The sequence below is a fragment of the Acomys minous genome, assembly GCF_964271855.1.
Source record: "Acomys minous genome assembly, chromosome: 6".
Lineage (NCBI taxonomy): Eukaryota > Metazoa > Chordata > Mammalia > Rodentia > Muridae > Acomys > Acomys minous.
The window spans coordinates 84,416,562-84,437,795 of record NC_140487.1 but is presented as its reverse complement, the minus strand read 5'-3'; the positions used below and the strand labels follow the sequence as shown (position 1 = coordinate 84,437,795).

At 40.6% G+C, this 21,234-nt stretch overlaps 2 protein-coding genes across 5 annotated transcripts in view; one reads left to right on the top strand and one right to left on the bottom strand.

Moving 5' to 3' along the window:
* PRKAA2 (protein kinase AMP-activated catalytic subunit alpha 2) overlaps window positions 1-9,617 on the top strand; it is a 60,255-nt gene extending 50,638 nt beyond the window's left edge. For 3 of the 4 annotated variants that reach the window (XM_084786837.1, XM_084786840.1, XM_084786839.1), the window contains 2 exons: window positions 1,256-1,382; window positions 1,868-9,617. In XM_084786837.1, coding sequence (XP_084642963.1) covers window positions 1,256-1,382; window positions 1,868-2,106 — 366 coding nt within the window. In that variant the 3' untranslated portion in view covers window positions 2,107-9,617. Of the gene's footprint in view, window positions 1-1,255; window positions 1,401-1,619; window positions 1,640-1,867 lie in introns of those variants that run through there. The other variant, XM_084786838.1, reaches the window with a different exon arrangement.
* A 10,746-nt stretch (window positions 9,618-20,363) lies between these two features.
* FYB2 (FYN binding protein 2) overlaps window positions 20,364-21,234 on the bottom strand; it is a 101,364-nt gene continuing 100,493 nt past the window's right edge. Inside the window, exon 20 of the mRNA XM_084784866.1 lies at window positions 20,364-21,110. Within this exon, the coding sequence (XP_084640992.1) occupies window positions 21,098-21,110 (13 nt within the window). The 3' untranslated portion in view covers window positions 20,364-21,097. The remainder of the gene's footprint in view (window positions 21,111-21,234) is intronic.

Below are 21,234 nucleotides of genomic sequence, written 5' to 3'. Positions count from 1 at the left end.
GTTCAGCTCTATTTGAATATATATGGGTGCATTTTAAAGATAAGATACCCCTTTAACTGTTGTTCTTTTCTTGAGGGTGATGAATATTTATTTTACTATTTTTACTTATTTGTTTGTTTGTTTGTATTCAAGGTAGGACAGGGTCTCACTATGTAGCTGTGGCTGTCCTAGAACTTGCTATGTAGATCAGGCTGGCCTTGGAACTCATAGAAACCCTTCTGCTTCTGCCTCGAAGTGCTGGGATTAAAGGCATGTGCCACTACAACTGGCCTGATTGCACTTTTAAAAATTAACATAGCTCTTTAACAATTTCATCCATGTATAAAATGACTGTTTGTTGTTCTCCCAGCCTTCCTTTACTCTGCCATCCGTTTCCCCCAGCTCTTCCCTGCTTGTCCCTTTCCAGATTCATGATTTGTAGTTTTGTTGTGTGAGCCATTAAGGAGGAAAAAAAATTAAAATTTATTACATAAATATTCAACATAATTTAATAAATCAATTTTAATCTGCTTTCATTTTATTATTTTACATGATTAAATAAAGTAACATTTCCTTAAAGTTAAGCCTATCTCCTTTTTCTGAAACTTGAGGCAGGAGACTTTCTTTTTTTTTTTTTTTGAGACAGGGTTTCTCTGCATAGCCTTGGCTGTCCTGGACTCACTTTGTAGACCAGGCTGGCCTAGAACTCACAGTGATCCACCTGCCCCTGCCTCCCGACTACTGTAAAGGCATGGGCCACCACGCCTGACTCTATAAATTTACCTTGTCTCACTATGTAAGTATGTTAATTAAAGGAGATGCCAACATTAAAAAAAAATCCAATTGAGAGAATTTAGAAACTGAAAACCCAGAATCCTCTTTATCTGAGCCGCAGCTGGCTCTGTAAGGGCGGTGAGTAACACCGTCCGCTGGCGTTGTACTGTTTGGGTGTTCGGCTCTACCTGACGTAAGCCACTCGCGTTTACTTCTCTGCTCTTCCGTCTCCTCCCTGTTTATCAAAACGATTGAGGCAAAGGCAGCTGGGATTATTATTAATACTCTAGGAGGAATCTATGTTGGGGTCAAAGGGTAGACTGTGGGATGTGAGGTTTTATGAATGGTGGCGTTAAGTGGGATTGGATGGAGCAGACTGCTTGTAACACAGAAGTCAGCCACAAAGTCTTCTCCTCCTAACCCATATTTGCTTTTTCTTTTTTTTTTTGCTAAGATTGGAGACATTGTGTAGTTTTAAATTTTTACTTATTTCCGGTTTTAGGTAGTAAATGCATACCATCTTCGAGTAAGAAGAAAGAATCCGGTGACTGGCAATTATGTGAAAATGAGCTTACAGCTTTACCTGGTTGACAGTCGGAGCTATCTCTTAGACTTTAAAAGCATCGATGGTAAGCAGGCCAGCAGGGGTGAGTTCTGGGAAAAAGCTTGCCTGGCACCATGTGACCTAGTGTTAAACTCGTCTAAAAGACGGGTGTGTGTGTGTGTGTGTGTGTGTGTGTGTGTGTGTGTGTGTGTGTCTACTCTTTAACGTAGATCTAACCAAAATGTACGTAAAATTAAATATGGAGTTTTAGCAGAAAATAAATGCCCAAGAATGTAAAATATATTCAGCTCTTTCATTTCAGTATAAATGCTGCATCCTCTGTTGGGGAGGGCTCAGGGCCCATTAGCGGTGGAAATGTCATGAGTGATCGGTGCCATGCTATGAGTGGGAAGGGGGAGGCAGCACCTCTGCTCCTAAACCACCAACATCACCGTTCTTAGCCAGCTCCTAGCTCAGAGCTAGTTTCCCTCACAGTGCCCGCGCAGCAGCTTCCCTGGGATGACACGCGCTGGGACACTCGCCACAGTCACTGTTCTTTGGTTGTTTCAGATGAGGTGGTGGAACAGAGGTCTGGTTCTTCAACACCTCAGCGATCCTGCTCTGCTGCTGGCCTGCACAGACCAAGGTCAAGTTTTGATTCCACCACAGCTGAGAACCATTCACTTTCGGGTTCTCTCACCGGCTCTTTGACTGGAAGCTCTTTGTCTTCAGCTCCTCCCCGCCTGGGCAGTCACACCATGGATTTTTTTGAAATGTGTGCCAGTCTGATCACTACGTTAGCTCGTTGATACTCTCCCACTGGTTTCCTGTCTTTCCGTCACTGCACTGTGAAAATCACATGTATACTCTTTAAATTAATGTCTCACTTTTGGGTATTACATACTCTGCAATATAAATTGATGTGAATCTTCCTGGGTGACATGCGGTGTTATTGGGATTACTGAAAACACAAAAGTCTGGCATTTTGTTTACTTTTAGAACTCTATTATTCTATTGTGCCTATGATAAATTTGAATAGGTAGTACGTTTAATGGCTAAGTGTTGATGAAGTGTGTTAATTTACACTTGTGAGTTCACTACACATGACAAGCACACCTCACTGATAACCAGCTAATGTAGGGGCGGTTTGGTGGTGCCTCGTTGCTTCATATTTAGTGCATGTAAATCCGGTCTGCCTCCTAGATCTCAGCAGGTGTCAGGCTTTCTAGAAACTTCTTGCACAAGAAGATTAGGAAATAGAATAACTGTTAGTAAAATATTATTTAAATGAAGAAATCTGAAAATCCTGTTTCCCTAAATATCAGAAACCAAATTAGTTTGTTTTGTTTTGTTTTTTGAGACAGGGTTTCTCTGTGTAGCCTTGGCTGTCCTGGACTCAACTTTGTCGACCAGGTTGGCCTTGAACTCACGGTGATCCACCTGCCTCTGCCTCCCGAGTGCTGGGATTGAAGGCTTATGCCACCACTCCCAGCTTCAAATTCTTTTTAATTGTTTCTACAAATGCTGCCTGGAATTAGCCACACAGCCTGCATTTCTGATAACAGGTGCCCAGTCTCCCAGCTTCTTGACATTTGAGCAAAGCCCCTTGTTAAATCCCACCACCGCCAAGCAATACAAAAACATGCAAAAATAACACCCAGTTAAACGAAAACAAGCAAAATGCCAACAGTACTCTTTCACCTTCTGCTTTGTGTTTATGGGACTGGGTAGGTCGGGGAGGGTCAGGAGTTATGTCCCTCTGGCATCTTCGTGGATTCACCTGTGATTGGTGCCACCTCTGTCCTCTGTCTTCCTCAGTAGCCACTGTCTTTGTGTATTGCTTTTCAATCTCCTCTGGTTGCCTTTCTTTTCCTTTAAAACCCATAAGGCCTTGGTGTACTTCCGAAGCTTGATTTGTTGTGACCTTCACCGTTACACCTGATTGGACAGGGAAGCCTTAACTATTTAAAAGTATATTCTCCTGGAACAAGCATATGTGTTGTTTACATATATACACACATATGTTGACATACCAGTGCTTTTAATCAAAAAAACAAAAACAAAAAAAAACGGAATTTTTTTGTGCAAGGTTTTTTTTAATTTAAGATAAAAAAAAACTACTATATAGTAGGATAGATAAAGTTAATTGATTATATGTTGTTTTGGTAAAAGTACTTTAAATTATGTATAATTTATCTAATACTTATTTATTCATTTATTGTATTTATGAAATGATTAACAAAATCATTGATCTGATTCACCCTAGAAAATATTAAGCTCTTGAAAACAAAAGCAACATTGCCTTGACAAGTTTCTCTTCACCAAAAATAGTATATTTTTTGTTCGTTTTTTGTTTTTGCTTTTGTTTTGTTTTTGTTTTTGTTTTTGTTTTGTTTTTTCAAGACAAGGTTCTCTGTGTAGCCTTGGCTGCCCTGGACTCACTTTGTAGACCAGGCTGGCTTCAAACTCACAGCAATCTGCCTGCCTCTGCCTCCTGAGTGCTGGGATTAAAGGTGTGTGTGCCACCACTGCCTGGCTAAAAATAGTATATTTTTTATTTACCAAGAAGTAAATGAGACTATTGGGCCAATTTTTCATGTGATTATGAAAACAAGTTCGTCTATCTTTAAACAGCTTTTGAGTCAGGAATTTGCATCATATCACATCTGATAACTTTGTAGTTCTTTCAAAAAATGATGATCAGTATTTATCACTCCAACTTCTCAGTATCAAGATAAAAGGACCTTTGTTCACTAATTTGAGAAAGTGGGTGTCCAATTTAATGTAGCTTCAAGTTTTAATCTTTGAAAGATTGCCATCTTGTGGCAATAGATGGTAATTTTTAGCAGTTATTTTAATAGCCACGCTTAATCTATTGTGTTTTATGAATGTGGCATGAATTTGGCTTCTCCAAATGTGTACATATCCTTTTGTGGGGCGGGGAGACCACCTCATAATATTTGCCTAATTATGAGTGGAAGACTTTGAGATAAAGAATTGACTAGATCCATTTCTTCCACTCACAGCCGCCATGAGAGTATTGAAGGCAGGAAGGACGCCAAAAGGCGATCTTGGTTTAGTGAATTTGATGTTAGGAGCTTGCTCGTGGCAAGTTACTTTATATGAATGATTATGATGCTAGTCAAGAGTTAAAAATTATTTGTTTATTCATTCCAGGGTGACAGTTACTTGTTGAGTTTTGGGAGAACTGAAAGTCGTTTTGTTTCTTTTAACATTTTAAAACACTTTATGAATCTAGGCGATGGAGTAAATTGGTTTGCAGTGAGAAGCAGAGGCTAGAAATTTGTCATAGCTTTTGTTGCTCTTGGGAACAGAGAAGAAAAGAATTCTTTGCAAATTTATAATTCCCACATTCAGTCAACACTGGGTGCAGGATGTGTGGACCCTAGGGAGTGCTACTGTTAGCTTTTCGATGTGAGGCCTCACTTATGTCCTGGAAATGGGCTCCATCTGTGCCTAAAACTAAGAAACCCTGGGTGGAATTTTGGAATTCACTGTGTCTGCTCTGTGCCCTGCAGAGGAAAGAGGGTGTTAGCAGACTTGGATAGTTCTTCCCGAAAGAACAAACCTCTTAACTGTGTGTGACCCTGCTTTGCCCAAAGTAGCTCACTCTTTTAGGACTTTCGCCAAGTGTGGTTGCCCGCCTGTAATCCCGCTGGGGAGCATGAGGCTGGAGGACACTTTGAGGCTGAATTAGACTCGATCGATAGCAAGACCTTGTTTCAAAATGAAAACAGCAAGGAGACCTTAGCATCCCCTAAGAACATCTGGAAAGTGCCACAGCCAGTGCGGTTGGTGACGAGTGCCCCTGAGAGAGCACTTCATCCCCTTCCACGTGTTGTGGAGCCTGATTCAAATTAAGAACCACTTCATTTACCGTGCAGACAGGTTCCTCCTGCACCTGCAGCTTGTGTCACAGATTGGCTTTCTTAATCCAACTGATGCTTTTCAGGTTGAACAGCTATTGTTTTTTCCCCCCTTAATGGATGATTGAAGTCTTAGATAAGGTTACTTATGGAAGGCCAGAAGAGTAAGAGCCCAGTGACTTGCTGTTATGGCTCTATGGGGAGCAAATCAGTTTTATTTGTTCTTCAGTGGCCACTGAACATTTTTCTAAGCTCTTCTATTTTGGAAAGCGGAATTGAAGCTGTCTCGAATTAAATGTACAGGGAGAGAGAAAAGCAAACCATTCAGAATTTAGGGTTCTGGTTTGATCAAGAAACCTTGTACAAAACCCTTGCAGCATCTGGTCGCCTGTGGAGCGGACCCAGGAGCGTGACCTCAGTGGAAACCTAAGTCCTTCTGTGCCAGAGAATTGTCTGTTTGTAGCACAGTAATTCTTTATGCAAAGAAGTTTTCAAGGATACTTTCTTAAGTCTGGGTATACTTTTTTTTTTTCTTAGCTAGTTTGCACTCAGGGAACACAAATTTAATACTTGAGATGAAATGAAACGCAACTTGGAAAATAATCATAAACAGCCAAATCAGATTTTATACCACTTTATCTGTAGTATCCACTAACATGGAAGCAGGCTCAGTTAATATGGGCCCCATACTAATGTTTGTAAGACTTACCAGCCTAGAACACACGCGCCATAGGCCCTGCAGCTCCGTCTATTTGCTGGTTAATAAGTTAAACTCCCAGTGTGAAGACTCCTACCTAAATTTGAGGTCTGCTCTCAGACTTGTCTAGTTTGTGTTTGCTTTTTAAAATCTAAAACTCTTCAATCTGGCATATTTCTACCTGTTGCTTTGTCCTTCGGTTATTCTATGACTTTTAAATAGGATTATGACTTCAGCAGTTCTCAGCAGCTCTATTGAAAAATTTGGGTAAAGGCTATGTGCGTCTCTTAGTAAGTTTCATCTGGGACTTGGCTTCAATTTGAGACCCTAAGATGAAAAGGATAGAGAAAAGAGCTGGTGTCCCTTAGAGTGCTGAAGTTCTACCTTCTTTACTTTTTTTGTTTGTTTTGTTTTGTTTTGTTTTGTTTTGTTTTGTTTTGAGACAGGGTTTCTCTGTGTAGCCTTGGCTGTCCTGGACTCACTTTGTAGACCAGGCTGGCCTTGAACTCACAGCGATCCACCTGCCTCTGCCTCCTGAGTGCTGGGATTAAAGGTGTGCGCCACCGCCGCTCGGCTTTAGAGGCTGCGTTCATGTCCATGTCTTATGCTCGGGTGAATGTTCTGTCTTAGTTTGTGGCATTTCAAAGGTGTACACCCCTATGTTATTCTAAATACAACTACTTGGACTACTGGAATGCAACAGACAAGAAAGATCAGAAAATCAAAGCATGCCCTGGATTTAGCACTCATTAGAAAATGACAACTAAGTAATGATGACACAGCTGATGCATTTCCAGGTCTGTTAATGTGCCCTTAACAGCCGCTGGTCCAGGAAGCAGGATCGGTAATCTTCCCGGAAGTTGTAGTGCCATCCTTGCGTTCACTCAGTGGTGACCAGTTGTCCTTTGTAACACATCACCTTTTTTTCTGGGCTGAACAGTTTGAGTTTGTGAAACATCTGATAGCCCAGTAATAAAAACACAAACTGGTGTATTTCTTGTAAGTCCTGCAGAAACATACAGTAGTTTGACTATAAGAGCTCGTTGATTGCACTAACTAGATGTAATTATGTGAAATATTTATGATTATATTGATTCTTGTAAGTATTTATAAGTTATTGAGGTGCTTAAAATCCAGAAAAAAAAATCTCTACAACATATTTTTTTTTCCTGCAATTTTATTTATGTGATTTCGGTGCAGGGAGTTTTGTACTGGGGATTGAACCCAGGGCTCCACATTTGTAAAGCAAGTGCATGGCTGCTGACCTAACCCTCTGCCCATACTCATGTGATTCTTAAAGCATGGTCTCTTTTTGTAAAGGAAAATTAGCCTCAGTCCATATCTAATGATCATAATTTGTGGCTGTTCGCTGGATTAGGCTTATCTAAATTTCATATCGGTAATTTTAAAATTTTGTGCATAAATGATGTCACACTATTTTCATAGAGTGTGTCTCTGTGAACTACCTACTCACGATTGGCTCGGTAGTAATTCTCTCTCAGGCCTTTAAAAACATGGAAATGTAACTTAAGCTAATGAGCTTTAAATCATGCATATATGTATATGTACATATATATTATTTAAACACGTCGTCATCTTGACCAGCTTCCCTGCCAACATTTATGATGCAGTTGACGCCACTAAGCAGTAATAGCATGAGAAACAAGACCCACAGTCTAGACGGGATTAAGTTTTGATTAAACTTCTTCAGCCATAACCTGATAAGCATCAGGTCCCCTCTAGTGGTTATCAGACCGCAGGCCTGCATTTTGTGAGCCAACACTAATGTTTACTGCCAGCCTTGCATAGCAATGCCATTTAAGACTGCATGTGACTTTTGGTAACTATAGTTTGTGTCCAAAAGCAGTTCAAATTTTATAGAAGTAATTCATGATTATTTGGGTAAATTCAATTATCTTTAAAGTGCAATTAAGGAAATTTTAGGGTATACTATTGTCTCCAGTTTAAAAAAAAATTTAAGGATTTGTAGAATATCCTAGAATGAAAAAAAAAAAATTGAACAGACTTTTTTTTCAAAAATAAGGTTTATACAGTGATTTTTTTTTTAAACTTTAAGATTTGCTACTTTGTGTTAATTTAAATTTTCAAAGAGAAATAGAAGCTTCCTAGGAAAGAATTGCATTGTTATTTTTCTCCTGCTAGTCTCAATGTGCATTTTCACAGCTAAAGGTCTCTTGTAAATAATGTTTGTTTGTTATGAAATTGAGCCCATTTTTTTTCTAGATGGCCAACATTTTCCCAGACTCAAAGAGACATAGACCCACTCTCTATACAAAGAAAGAAATAGTACCTGGTGCCTTCTCAAACAATTGCAGAGTAAGAGTAAACACCCATTCAAATGCCACTTTCTTCTCCCACCCCACCCCACCCCACCCCACCCGGAGCTCCCCTGTCTTCCCGGGAACTGTCCCACAAATGATCATGGGGTTCGCTTCTTCCTTTCCAGTTCCACTTGACCAGACCTCACACCAACACCACCGGAAGTTGCTCACTGAATAGATTTTCTGTTTCCGTTTATTTCACTTTTTAAAGCCACCTGGGCAAATACTTGGCTGCCTTCTTGTGCTTTTAAAAACGAATGCAATTGCTAGCAGTCTTTATATGTTAGAGTTTATAAAGGAAAGAAACGCAGAGCTAAGGACCGAATCTAATTGGAAACTAACTCCCTGTTTGCTGCTCTAGCAGCACGAGTTACGTAACCTTGTGTAGTTTCCTCTTGTACAAAGTGTGGATAATAACCTACCTCACAGACGTATGTGAGAAGCCGTTTGGAAGCCCCCGAGTAGGGGTTTATAGTCCCATTTCAACGTCAATCTTTCCTTTTTTACTGAACACCTTTGATATTAATAAAATGAGTATCATGTTTTTAGATGTCGTATGTAATAAGGGCATAGTGCTGAGAATGTTTAAGACACAGTTTCACAAATTATAGTGTTCTTAAAAAATTTCTTGGAAACCTCAAATGTTTAAATATCAAAGCTGTTTTTTGTTTCAATAAACACTGTTATTCAGAATGTTGGCTGAAGCTGCCTTAATGTACCAAAATACAGCTTTCTGTCAAGACTGTTCTCAAGTACCCCTTGTGCTGTTCTGAGTGTTCACTGTGAAGTTGCCACGGACTATGACCTTGAAGGACAGTATTTTGATAGAGATGGTTTAGCTACTATACAGTGATTTTTTTTGAGTGTAAAAAATAAAACTGGAAGTTGGCAGATGCTAGATTATGTCCGTGATCATAACATAGTATATTACTATACAATAGTTATTTGACTTATTTTTCAGGGACACCATGCATTCACTCTTAGTCTGTAAAATAATCCCATAATGTTTTAATGTATTAACTCATTGGTACAGTGCTAGAGCGTGTCTCTATTGAAAAACATTGTTCAATCGTTGAAATTGGCACTACTTTTTACAGTTGGTTTCAGAAGAGGAAAACAACAGACTCACAGTGATTTTTGTTTAAGTATAGATTATAATTTCACCTTTATTTATTATGCATTTTTGTGACTTAAATGATCAGTGGGAAGGATTTTTCTTTAGTAGCCATATAGAAAAGGTGAGTGAACTGCAGAGCATTTCGTATTTGCAGATTCTCTCTAATTAATGTTTGCACTGTATGCAACTCTTTGGCAACAAACACAAGATACAGTTTCTGATTGTGTGTCTGCATTTTCCACAAAATCAAATTAAAGTCTGGTTAATTTGAAAGCTATTTTTGTTTCTGTTCAGTCATTAAGCTAATGTTCTGTGTTCCAGCTAATAGTTCCAAAGAAAGCAATTGCTTGTGACTCATAGGAAATTTCACATCATTGTTCCCTTTTTTTTTTTTTGAGACAGGTCCTCTCTGTGTAGCCTTGCCTGTCCTGGACTCACTTTGTAGACCAGGTTGGCCTCAAACTCACAGTGATCCTCCTGCCTCTGCCTTCTGAGTGCTGGGATTAAAGGTGTGCGCCACCATGCCCAGCTTATTGTTCACTTTTATTTTTTTAACTTTTATTGAATGTCTATGATTTACATGTCATGCACCAAAATCCCTCTTCTCCCCGCAGTAAAATAAAACAAACAAAAAATCTTGTCACAGAAGCTGTAGTGTATCACACAGTATAGCCTTTTGTCCACATATGTTGCTACAAGTCATGGGTCTGGCTAGAGGCCTACACAATTGTTACCGGATCCTCACTGGGACTGCTGTCGATATCCTATTGTTGCCGTGTGTCAAGGAGATTCTTAGTCTTTGAATCTACAAGTCTGGCCGCTTCATGTGTTCCAGCAGGTCATACATAGGGTAGATGTTGGGGTGAGGTCGACTAAGAGCCCTGGATCAGGGCCTGCTCCCTTGTCCTCAGGGCAGGGCCCACTCTCCCGCTCCCGTGTCATCATGGCAGGGCCCACTCTCCTGCTCCCATGTCATCATGGCAGGGCCAGCTCTCCTGCTCCTGCTCCCATGTCTCCTTGGCCTGCACCGCAGTGGGCCACAACCGAAGAGCAGTGGCGGCAGCAGTGGCAGCCCAGGGCCCCTGGGAGCTTACTGGAGCATGGTCCTATGGTCCTGCAGTGGGATGGCATCGATGATCCACATGACAAGATTTCTTTCTGGGAATCACAAGCACTGTGTTTGGGAGCTCTCAGTATTTTCCTTTGGTGATTGTACACTCACTGCTGTTCTGCGGATCAGACACAGTGTGCAGTCGACGCTGTCTTACATGATCTTGGCTTGGGTATTTCTAATACATTGCACTAGGTGTTTCCTCCCAATCAGGCTGCTCTTGGGGGTGAACATTTTTGTGTAGCTCTGGAACATGATCCTCCTCCTCAGAATGCACTGAGGACCTCATCTTTCGAACCCTGTGGCCCCGCGCCCACCACACCTCATTGTTTGCTTTTATCTTTGTTACTGCGCACTGTAGTTTTTAACCTGAGCCGTGCCTGAGTGTCCTATTTTTATAACGAATTGCCACAATTTAAAGGACTTAGCGCAGATTTATTATTTTACTCTTTGGAAATGCTATAGCCATACTTGGGTTTTTTCAGGTGATTTAACACAATTCTTCTTCTTCTACTACTACTGATTTGTTGTTGCTATTACTACTACTTCTATTTATTATTATTATTATTATTATTATTATTATTATTATTATTATTATTATTATTATTTCCCCCTGCTCTCCTCCTCCCCCTTCTCTACCTCTTGGTTTTGTTTTGTTTTTTTTTTTTTTGTCTGTTTGCTTCTTTGTTGCTTGGTGTTTTTTGAGACAGGGTCTCATGTCACCATGCTTACTTCAGACTCACTGTGAAGCTGAGGGTGACCTTAAACACTTGATTGTCCTGTGTCTACCTCCCAGGTTGTTGGGACGAGGGGCATGCACCACTCATTTTACACCATGGTGGCTATTAAACTTAGTCTCATGCATGCAAGGCAAGCAGTCTAGCACCTAAGGGATGCCCTCAGAGTCTCTTTTTACTTTTAAAATACAAGTAATTTGCTGACATACATTAATTGTACGTAATGATGGATTTCGTATACTTTTTTCATGTAAGTATAACATCTGCTTTGATCATGTTTACCTTCACTCCTCCTTTCTCCCTCTTCCTGCTATGTTTGTTCATTTCTTCAGTCTTGCTTTTACTTTGAAGGCGTATGCATTTATATACGCATCCACACATGAGGAAACGTGATAATTGTCTGAGTCTCACTTATTTTGCTTGATGTGATGCCTAGTTGTAGCCATTTTCCTGAAAATGATGTCATTTTGTTCTTAAAGGTTTGTGCGTATGCATGTGCTTATGCCATGTGTAGGGGCCTGTTGAAGGTAGAAAAGGACCTTAGATCTCCTGAGCTGCAGTTACAGATGATTCGGGGCCACCTGACGAGGGTGCTGGCATCCTTGTCAAAATCAGACACATTAGCACCGTGCGTTCTGACAGTCCATGATCATGGGCTCATCTTCTGGTGTCTTTTCCAGCTTTTTTCCCCTTTGGTGTTTCAAATTTCATTGTAAAGTTTTTATATTTCCTTTGTTAGCTTTTCTCCAACATTTTTCTTAAAAAAAAAAAAGACTTTTTATGTGCATTGGTGTTTTGCCTGCATGTAGGTCTGTGTGAGGGTGTTGAATCCCCTCAAACTGGAGTCACAGAGCTGCCATGTGATTTCTGGGAAATGAACCCAAGTCTCTAGAAGAGCAGCCAGTGCTCTTAACCACTGGTCTCTCTGCAGCTCATATTTTGCTTTTTTTTTTTCCAGCTCTAGTAAATAAAATTACTTTCTTGATTTCTTTCTCAGCATGATATAGAAAGGTTATTGATTACGAGGCTTGGGTAGACCATTTAGGGTCCCCCCCCCATATTTTACACTGTCTGTTTATTTAAATGTATGAGGGTTTCATGCTTACCACAGTGCTACCATGTATTTCTACTGTAGTGCTTCTGGCATGGGAGTCAGAACACAACTTGCTGCTGTGGGTTCTTTCCTTCCACCAGTTGAACTCTGGATGTCAGGCTTGGCAACAAGTGTCCTTGCCCTCTGAGCCATCTCACTGTTGAGGTCTTTTAAGCATAAGGTCATGTCACCTGCAGGTTGGATACTTCCTTTCTGAGTTGTATGCCTTTACTTTCTTTCTCTTGCCTTCTTGCTCTGGCTAGGATTTTGAACACAATACTAACTAATAGTTATGAAAGTAGGCCTTTTGTTGTGGTCCTGACTTTAGAGAGCATGGTTTGGTTTTTTTCTCATCTAGGACAATATTGGCTATAGGTTTGATGAATATGTCTTTTCTCATGTTGAGATATGTCCCATTTATCACTAGTTTCTTCAGAGCTCGGCATGTAGGGTTGTTGAGCTTTGTCAAATCCTGCACGGATTGATATGATCATATGGTTTCTGTCCTTGACTCTCATTTCTATGATAATGTATTATACCTACTCATTTGCATATTTTATGAACTGTGGAATTAAAGCAATTTCACCATAGTGAATTATTTTTTTTATAAGTGCTGAGTTTGGCTTGCCAGTATTTTATTGAAAAAAATTGCATTTACATTAATTAAGGCGATTGGCCTACGATTATTTTGTTGTCTCTTTATCTGGTTTTGGTGTCAGGCTAATACTGGTTTCATAAAATGAGTTTGGTAGCATCCTTCTCTTTCCACTTTCTGGAATGCTTCTTTAAAAACTTAGTAGAATTCAGTAAGGAGTCCTTTGGGCCTGTGTTTTTAATATATGAGAGACTATTTTCACTTTAGCCTCATTGCTTATCATGTGTCAGTTTAAGCTGTTTATTGCTCTTGCTTTCATTTGGGTAGGTTATAGCTGCATGGAAACATGTCAATTTCCTCGAGATGTTCCAATTTTTTTTTTTTAACATAAGTTGTCAAAGCATGTCCTGATGATCTGAATTGCTTTGGTATCTGTTGTGATGTTTTCCCTTTAAAATTTTTATTTTAATTAGCATACAAAATATTAGTTATCATTGCAGCATTTTCAAACTAAATTTGGGTTGATTCTCTTCCTGCTCGTCTCCTCTCCCCTCCCCCCTGTCCAGCTTGCACCCTCCTCTCCCCAGCTTTCCTGCCAGATATGTCCCAGTGTCTGTCTTCAGCATTTCCTTTTACCCTATTTTGGTTACTTTTCTTTTCTTTTTTTTTTTTAAGCTTCACCCACATTTTTACCCATTTATGTGCAGACGTGTACATTTCAAGCTAGTATCTACACATGAGCGAGAACACGCCGTTTTTGTATTTCTGAGTTTGGGGCGCTTCTCTCAATACCTCTAGACCATCTGTATTCACGAAAGTTTCATTTTTATTCATCACTGACTAAAATTCTATTATGTTTATGTACCACGTTTTCATTATTTGTCTGTTGCTAGGCATCTGAGCTGTCCCCCCCCCCCCCCCCGCTTTGTGTACAGTGTAGCAGTAAGCATGGTGGAGTATCTGTGTGGTAGGACAGAGAAGGTTTTGGGTATATGCCCAGGAGTCACACATCTGAGTCCTGCGTGCTTAAATTTTTGAGAAACTACCACAGTGATTTCCACAATGACTGCACCAGTTACATCCATCAGCACTGAATAAGTGGTCCTCTTGCCCCACACTTCAGGAGTATTTGGTGATGCTCTGTGGGGTTTTTTGTTTGTTTGTTGTTTGTTTTTTATCATAGCCATTCTGACTGGTGTAAGATGGTATGTCAAAGTAGTTTTAATTCAACATCCCTGATGGCTAGGGATGTTGAATACTTTAAAGATACTTATTGATAAAATTCCCAGTGATTATTTCTGTAATAAACTGAGTCGGTGATCCAGGAGTTCTCTTAGAATTAGTTTACTTATTCATAAAGTAGACACAGCAATATATAAACTCAGAAGGTCCTAATGATTTTCTCTTAAGGAATAGACGACACACATATTAATGCATATAATTTCCTTAAAAAAAAATAAGGGTACTTACTGGCTCTCTGCATTTCTTCTTTTGAGTACTGCCTGTTCATTTCATTAGCCTATGTGTTGGTTGTTTTGATTTTTGAGTGTTTAATCTTTACAGTTCATTTTCAGTTCTGGATATTAGCTCCATATGTAAGGCATAGGTGACAAAAATCTTCTTATTCTATAGACTGTTCACTCTGTGATAGTTTCTTTTGCTCTGCAGGAAAAAAATTTTTTTTCACATAATTCCATGTTAATTCTGGTGGGTGTTTCCTGTAGAGGTAGAGCCACTTTGAGAGTTCTTTTCCTATGCCTATATTTTGAAGCATTTTCTCTTAGCAGATTCAGCATTTAAGGCTTTATATTAAAGGTTTTGTTGGATCCGTTTTTATTTTTTGTATTTTTTAAAAGATTTATTGATTATTATACAGTGGTCTACATATACACCTCAGGAAAGAGGGCATCAGGTTACATCATAGATGGCTGTGAGCCGCCATGTTGTTGCTGGGAATTGAACTCAGGACCTCTGGAAGAGCAGTCAGTGCTCTTAACCTCTGAGCCATCTCTCCAGCCCCAGTTGGATCCATTTTTAAAATTGCTTTTTGTAGGGGGTGAAATGATATGGATCTAACTTCATCTGTGGGTGGACAACTGATTTTTTCCCTCACCACTTTTGAGTAGGCTGGTCTTTTTCTCCCTCCTGTATTTTTAAAACCTTTGTCAAAAATTAAGTCATCATAGTATGGGGTTTATTTCTGAGACCGCTATTCTGTTCTGCTTGCTTGTGTCTGTTTTCTTTTCTTTTCTTTTCTTTTATTAATTTATTCTTATTACATCTCAATTGTTATCCCATCCCTTGTATCCTCCCATTTCTCCCTCCCTCCCATTTCCCCTTACTCTCCTCCCCTATGACTGTGACTGAGGGGGACCTCCTCCCCCTTTATATGCTCATAAGGTATCAAGTCTCTTCTTGGTAGCCTGCTATCCTTCCTCTGCGTGCCACCAGGTCTCTCCATCCACGGGACGTGGTCTTTACCTGTGTCTGTTTTCATGCTAGGCTTCCTGTGTCCTGACAGCTCTGTTGCGAGTTTTGAGACCAGGTGCTAGGATGCCTGTGCCTGGGTTCTTTCTTTTCAGGCTGTGTTCCGGAAGGCTATTTCTGTTCCATATGAATTCTGACATTCTTATATTTAGTTCTGTGAAGAACAAAGTTAGAATTTTGATGGGAATTGCATTGAGTCTGTAGATTACTTTAGCAATGCAACTACCTTTAAAATATTCTGCCATTCCAGGAGCATGGAAGGTCTTTCTATTGTCTAGTATTTTCTATTAGTGTCTTAAAGGCCTCATTTAGAAGACTTTTACATCCTTGGTTAAATTTATTCCTAAGTATTATTTTTTTTTTCTGGAGCTCTTGTGAATAGGATGTTTTTTTTTCCCCTTCCAATTTCTTTCTCTGCAGGTTCATTGCTGGTATGTAAGAGAGCTAATGGTTTTTGTATGTTGATTTGTATGCTGCAAACTTACTGAAAATTCACATTAGCTGACTTCTCTGGTTTTAAAAGAAGAGCATAGAACCATGTCATCTGGAAATGCATACTTTCATTTCTTCCCTACCTATTTCTACCCCTTGTATATCTCTCTCTCTTGTATTACTGACCTAGCTAAGATCTCAGAAATTATTTTGAATCTGCGTGGAGATCATGGATATCCTTTATTTTTACAAGAAATGGCCTCAGCTTTTTCTTGTTTAGCATAATGTTGTTTCTAGGTTTGTCATATTGGAGAATGTCCTCTAAGGCTTTTCTTATAAAGACATGTTGTCTTTTCTACATGTATTGGAATGATGATGCGATCGCTGTTCTTAAGATGGCTTGTCTCCATGAACGTCAACACTGTTCAGATGGGGGCGCTGGAGCTTCAGAGTGTTAACCTTCCACCATTGGTTGCATTTCTAGTCACTTAATTCTAGTGGTTTAGATGACACTGTCCTCCATAGGTCCATCTGCTTTAACTCTTGTTCCTCAACAGGTGGCGCTGTTGGGGAGGTTCAGGAGCAGACGTGCTGGAGGAAGTGTGCCACAGGGGACAGGCTTTGGGATGCAGAGCTTTGCCTACTTGTGGTTTGCATTCTCTGCTTCATGCTTGCAGTTCTACATGTGAACTCTCCATTTCCGGCTCCTGCAGCTATGCCTGCTGCTTGCTGCTGTGCTCCTCGGTGATGGCATCTTTCTTATCCCTCTGGAATGGTAAGCCCAAATAAACTTTTCCTCCTAAAAGATGCTTCTAGCTATGTTGTTCTACTAGGAACAGAAAAATAACTGGCCCAGAAGTTGGTACCAGGAGTGAGACATTGCTTTGAAGAGCCTGGTCCTGTTGAGTCTTTTTGAAGATGGGCTAAGTTACCTTTTCATAGCAACAAAAAGTAACTAATATACTTATCCGTGACCAGAAAGAAAAATGAAACTGTGGTGGAGTTGAAACTAGGAAAAAAAAATAGCTTCATATCTTTTTTCATGGCTTTATATGTCTTTTTGCCTATATTCTGCATCCCCCATCCCTCAGGGTTACCTCATTTGGTCTCCTCTCTAAATTTTATTTTATACCCACATGTACTGGTGTAGACTGCATGGTGACCACTGCTGCTCGACTCCAGCATATCCACATCACAGACGGCAACTCTCCAGCATCCTTTTATTTTCACTTTTGATGATTCTCACTATGTGTTCTGGGAGTCTCCTTATGCTTTTTTCCCTTTGGGAACTTCGGTACAGGCTTTGGTAGAGGATATGAATAGATACAGTGGCAGTCTCGCTAAACAAATTAATTCCTAGGAGGAAATCCCCGCCACCACCAAACCGTATAGTGTGATAACTCCGCCCACTCCTACACAGGACTCCCCATTGTGCCCCTCTGTGTCCACCAAGAATAGAGAAGTTAAAGATTTGTTAACTGAAAATGGTGCCAGAAACTCTTGGGTACACCTGGTCCCAAGGATGAAAGCACGCGATCGAGAGAAACAATGGCCCAGACCCAGAGGCCTTAGCTGAGGCCAAGAGTTCAGTTAATAAGTATAGGATAGTGCCCACAATTGATTCCCTGGGTGCATGGCTTCCAGGGTGAGTGGTGAGATCTGGCCTGCCCCAGCAGGAGCAGATTCTGTTAAGAAGTTAGACTGGCTTGCTTCCCCTCTGCCATTTACAGGAGCATACACTGATGGATTAGGATGGTATGGATAATGGAAAAAGAAGATACTGGGATCTTCCCTTTAGGGAGCATATGAGGAGAACAGGCCCATATTGTAAGACTAAGGCATGAAGTAACACATATACACACGTGTATGTTATAATGTTTTTGAGTTCTTAAATTAGCTATATGTGTTAACTTGTGAGTTAATAAGGATAAAGTAACTGTGTGAAAGGATTATTTAGTATATTAAATTGGTATAGATTTGAGCGTATCTAACCAATCGTGTGTCCCTGGGACAGGGTTACCTGGTCATGATATATAGTCTTCTTGGAGTATTCTAGGACTTGGCTTGCAAATTAGTTGTCGTGAAGCTTTTTCATTTCAATTTTATGTGTATGGGTATTTTTTTCTTCATGTATGCTTATGCGCCACTCCCATGCTTGGTGCCCATGGAAGCTGGAAGAAGGTGTTGTGTCCCCTGGAACTGGAGTTACAGATGATTGTGAGCCTCTGTGTGGGCGATGAGATTCAAAGCCTGGGCCTCTGGAAGAGCAGCCAGTTGCTTTTAACTACTGAGCCATCCCTCTAGCCGCCCTGTTCTGGTGACAGAACTTAAAACACAGTGGGTTCATAGTGTGCAAAATTGTAAAAAAAAAAAATGTATATAAACTGCTAAAATATTAATTGGACAGAAGCAAAAATGCAACAAAACACAAAAGACATAGGATGAAAATGTACCAATGAATAAAGCAAAAACAAACAAAAGGGAATATAACTCTTAACTCTTTCTAGTCTGCACTGGAAAATGTTTCCAGGCCACATGTGGGTCACAGCTGGTGAGGATTGCGCCCTTCATTCCTAACGCTGCACCTGCATGAAACTGAGCTATGGGGACTAGACAGCAGGTGCTTGTTCACAGGTGGGGTGGCCACAGTGATCAGGCCTTGCTTAAGTAACAGCAGGCCTATGGGCGTGGCTAAAGCCTCGGTTAGGGTGATGACCTCCGGGTGTTGGGAGGAAGCCTTGGCAGCACATGGTGACCTCCAGGACGATAGGCACGGGCGCGAGCCTTGGGGAATGTGCACTGACTTCTGGAGTGATACGGCCAAAACCTTAGGGTGCTCCCAGCAAGTCTGAGACGATGGGTGGGGCCACCACCTTGGGCTAAGTTTCAGCTTTGTAGCTGTATTTGTCCCACTGTGGGAAGATTTTTCAGAACATAGCACGGGCTCTGGCAAGTGTTCTCACTATGACTGGGTTCTAAAGGTCCTGAAATTTCCCTCTTAAAAACACGACCCACGCATTGTCCAATAGAGTGTTGTTCTATTTTCATGAGTTAAAAATACTCTCATTTTTCTGCTCTCGGTTTCTAGTTTTAGTCATTGTGTTTATAGTGAATGAGAAATTCTTTCAGCTTTTTTTTTTGTTCTGTTTTAGATTTGCTAGGATGTGCTTTGTGTTTAAAAAATGTGGTCTATTTTCCAGCTGCTGAAAATGATGTGTACTCTGCACTCCGCAGGTAAAATATGATGCAGAGGTCTGTTCAGTTGCTGGTCTGTCTGGATGACTGCTGGTGAGGGCAGGGTGTTGGAGTCACCTACGGATCTTACTATCTGGAGCTCCATCCACACCTTTATGTCCAGCTGGGTCAGCTTAATGAAATCAGGAACATTTGCCGAGTGTGTTTTTAGAACTGGTCCTGTAATTGAAGTGCAGTGACATTGCTTACCTCCTGTCTAACATGTCAGGCATCACTATGGCTACTGCCCCGCTTGTTTCTGGTTCCACTTACTTGTGATGACACTGTAAGTCTGCATTTGTCTTTGTCTGTTGAGGCTCATTTCCAAAGGTAACAAATAGATAAATAGATGAGCCATGTATGTTTTTTTTTCTCTTTTTGAGAATTCTATGTGAGTAATTGTATCATTTCTGTCGCTCCTCCCTTTCCCAGTTCACAACTTCTTCTATAACTGCTACTGTTACGTGTGTGTGTGTGTGTGTGTGTGTGCACATACAACCTACTGAGCCCAAGTTAGTGTTCCGCCTATGCACATTATGTACTTGTGTTTAGGGCTGACTCCTTGGGATTGTGTAGCCTGTCAGGGAGCTTGTTCCTCTAGAAGACCGAGTTCCCCTCTCAGCAGCACATGGTTGCCTGTAGCTCTTCATCTAGCTGTGGGCCTTTGTGAAACTCTCTTATTGAATATTGTAAAGAAGTCTCTTCGCTATGTAATCTGTAGCCCTATCAACCCTGATCTGGTCCCTAGTCCTTAGAGGAAATGTCCAAGCAGCGTTTCCCACGAGACTTACTGGATACCATTGGCCTGAGTTTCCTCACAATCTCTGGGAAGAATATAGATTTTCCTAGTCTGTGCCTTTATTTCAAGGCCAAACTTTAGTGCCAATCTTCGCTCTGACAACTTCCTTAATCCTTAAGCCACTCCATTTGTAATGTGTTTAGTTTTCACTATGTATGTCAATCTACCTGACTTGTTCTTTACATGTTGAACTCTCTAAATTCGTTTGATTTATTTGTTTTGGAATGAAAATGCCCTTTATTAATTGGCAAGTGCCATCTGGACCATGTAAAGATGGAAGACCTACAGAAGCTTAAGAAGCAGCTTCGAAGCAGAAAGGATGAGGCTGTCAGGGAAAAGCTTCCATCACACTCACTGCTTACAGAGCTGAGCGGAACTCTTAACGTGTGTCTGTGTGAACGTACGCACATGAATCCTGGTGCCCTGGAGATGAGAGAAGGGTGTTTCATCCTGGAGAACAGATTCTGTGAGCCACTGAATGTCAGTGCTGGGAACTGAACTGGGTCCTCTGGAAGACTAGGAAGTGAACTTAAAATGTAATAGTTGAAAGCATATACAGACTTTATTAACATACAGTGCATTATCAGGTAGAGCCAGAATGTTATTTACAACTCTACAATTTCTACTTACTATTGTGTAAAAGAAATACATGTGGGGGATGGACAAGCTAATAATTTTCCCTATTTTAACATGATACAACATGTATATTTTCACATTTTTTTCAATACACTTAAACACTTATAAGCAATAGTTCTAGTTGAATTTAGAAAAGAATTTTTTTTTCCCAGCAAAGTGTTCCCTTCAGTAGGACTTATCTTCTATTCTTTTACTTTGGTTAAAAAAAACAAATGAGATAATTCAGGTTTTTGTTTGTTTGTTTAAAGTAACATGGTCACATTACGGACTACGTAGAATTGATGTGAAATGTAGATGTGCATCGAGCACTTACACACAGTGCGGACTAACATTAGAAGCTCACTGGCCGCCCGCACCACTCACTGGTGCCAGAAGGCAAGGCTTCTAACTTGGGCCATGGCTCATTAGGCAAGAGCTTGCACGCCAGCATGCTGTTTCACATTCCAGCAGTAAAACAGACACTGAAAGACAAATTTGTATGGAGTAAAACTAACGTTGACTTGTTGAGGGTTTTCTTTTGAGTTTCTGACAGAAGCGTCCACTGCCCGTCTCACCGATGAGGAGCGGACGTGCCGTCAGGCTGAACTCAGGCCGTGGCCACTTCCTGACTTTCTGCGGACCTTCCCAAGGGGTTCAGCCCTGATGCCTGGGACAGAAAGGAAAGCAGGCAGGCGTTATGAAATACATGGTAAGGGGCAGTTAGGAGATGTCAAAAAAACTGTTTAGAAACGGGCTCTGCATATTAGTTTGGTAGTATGCTCCGAAGGCCG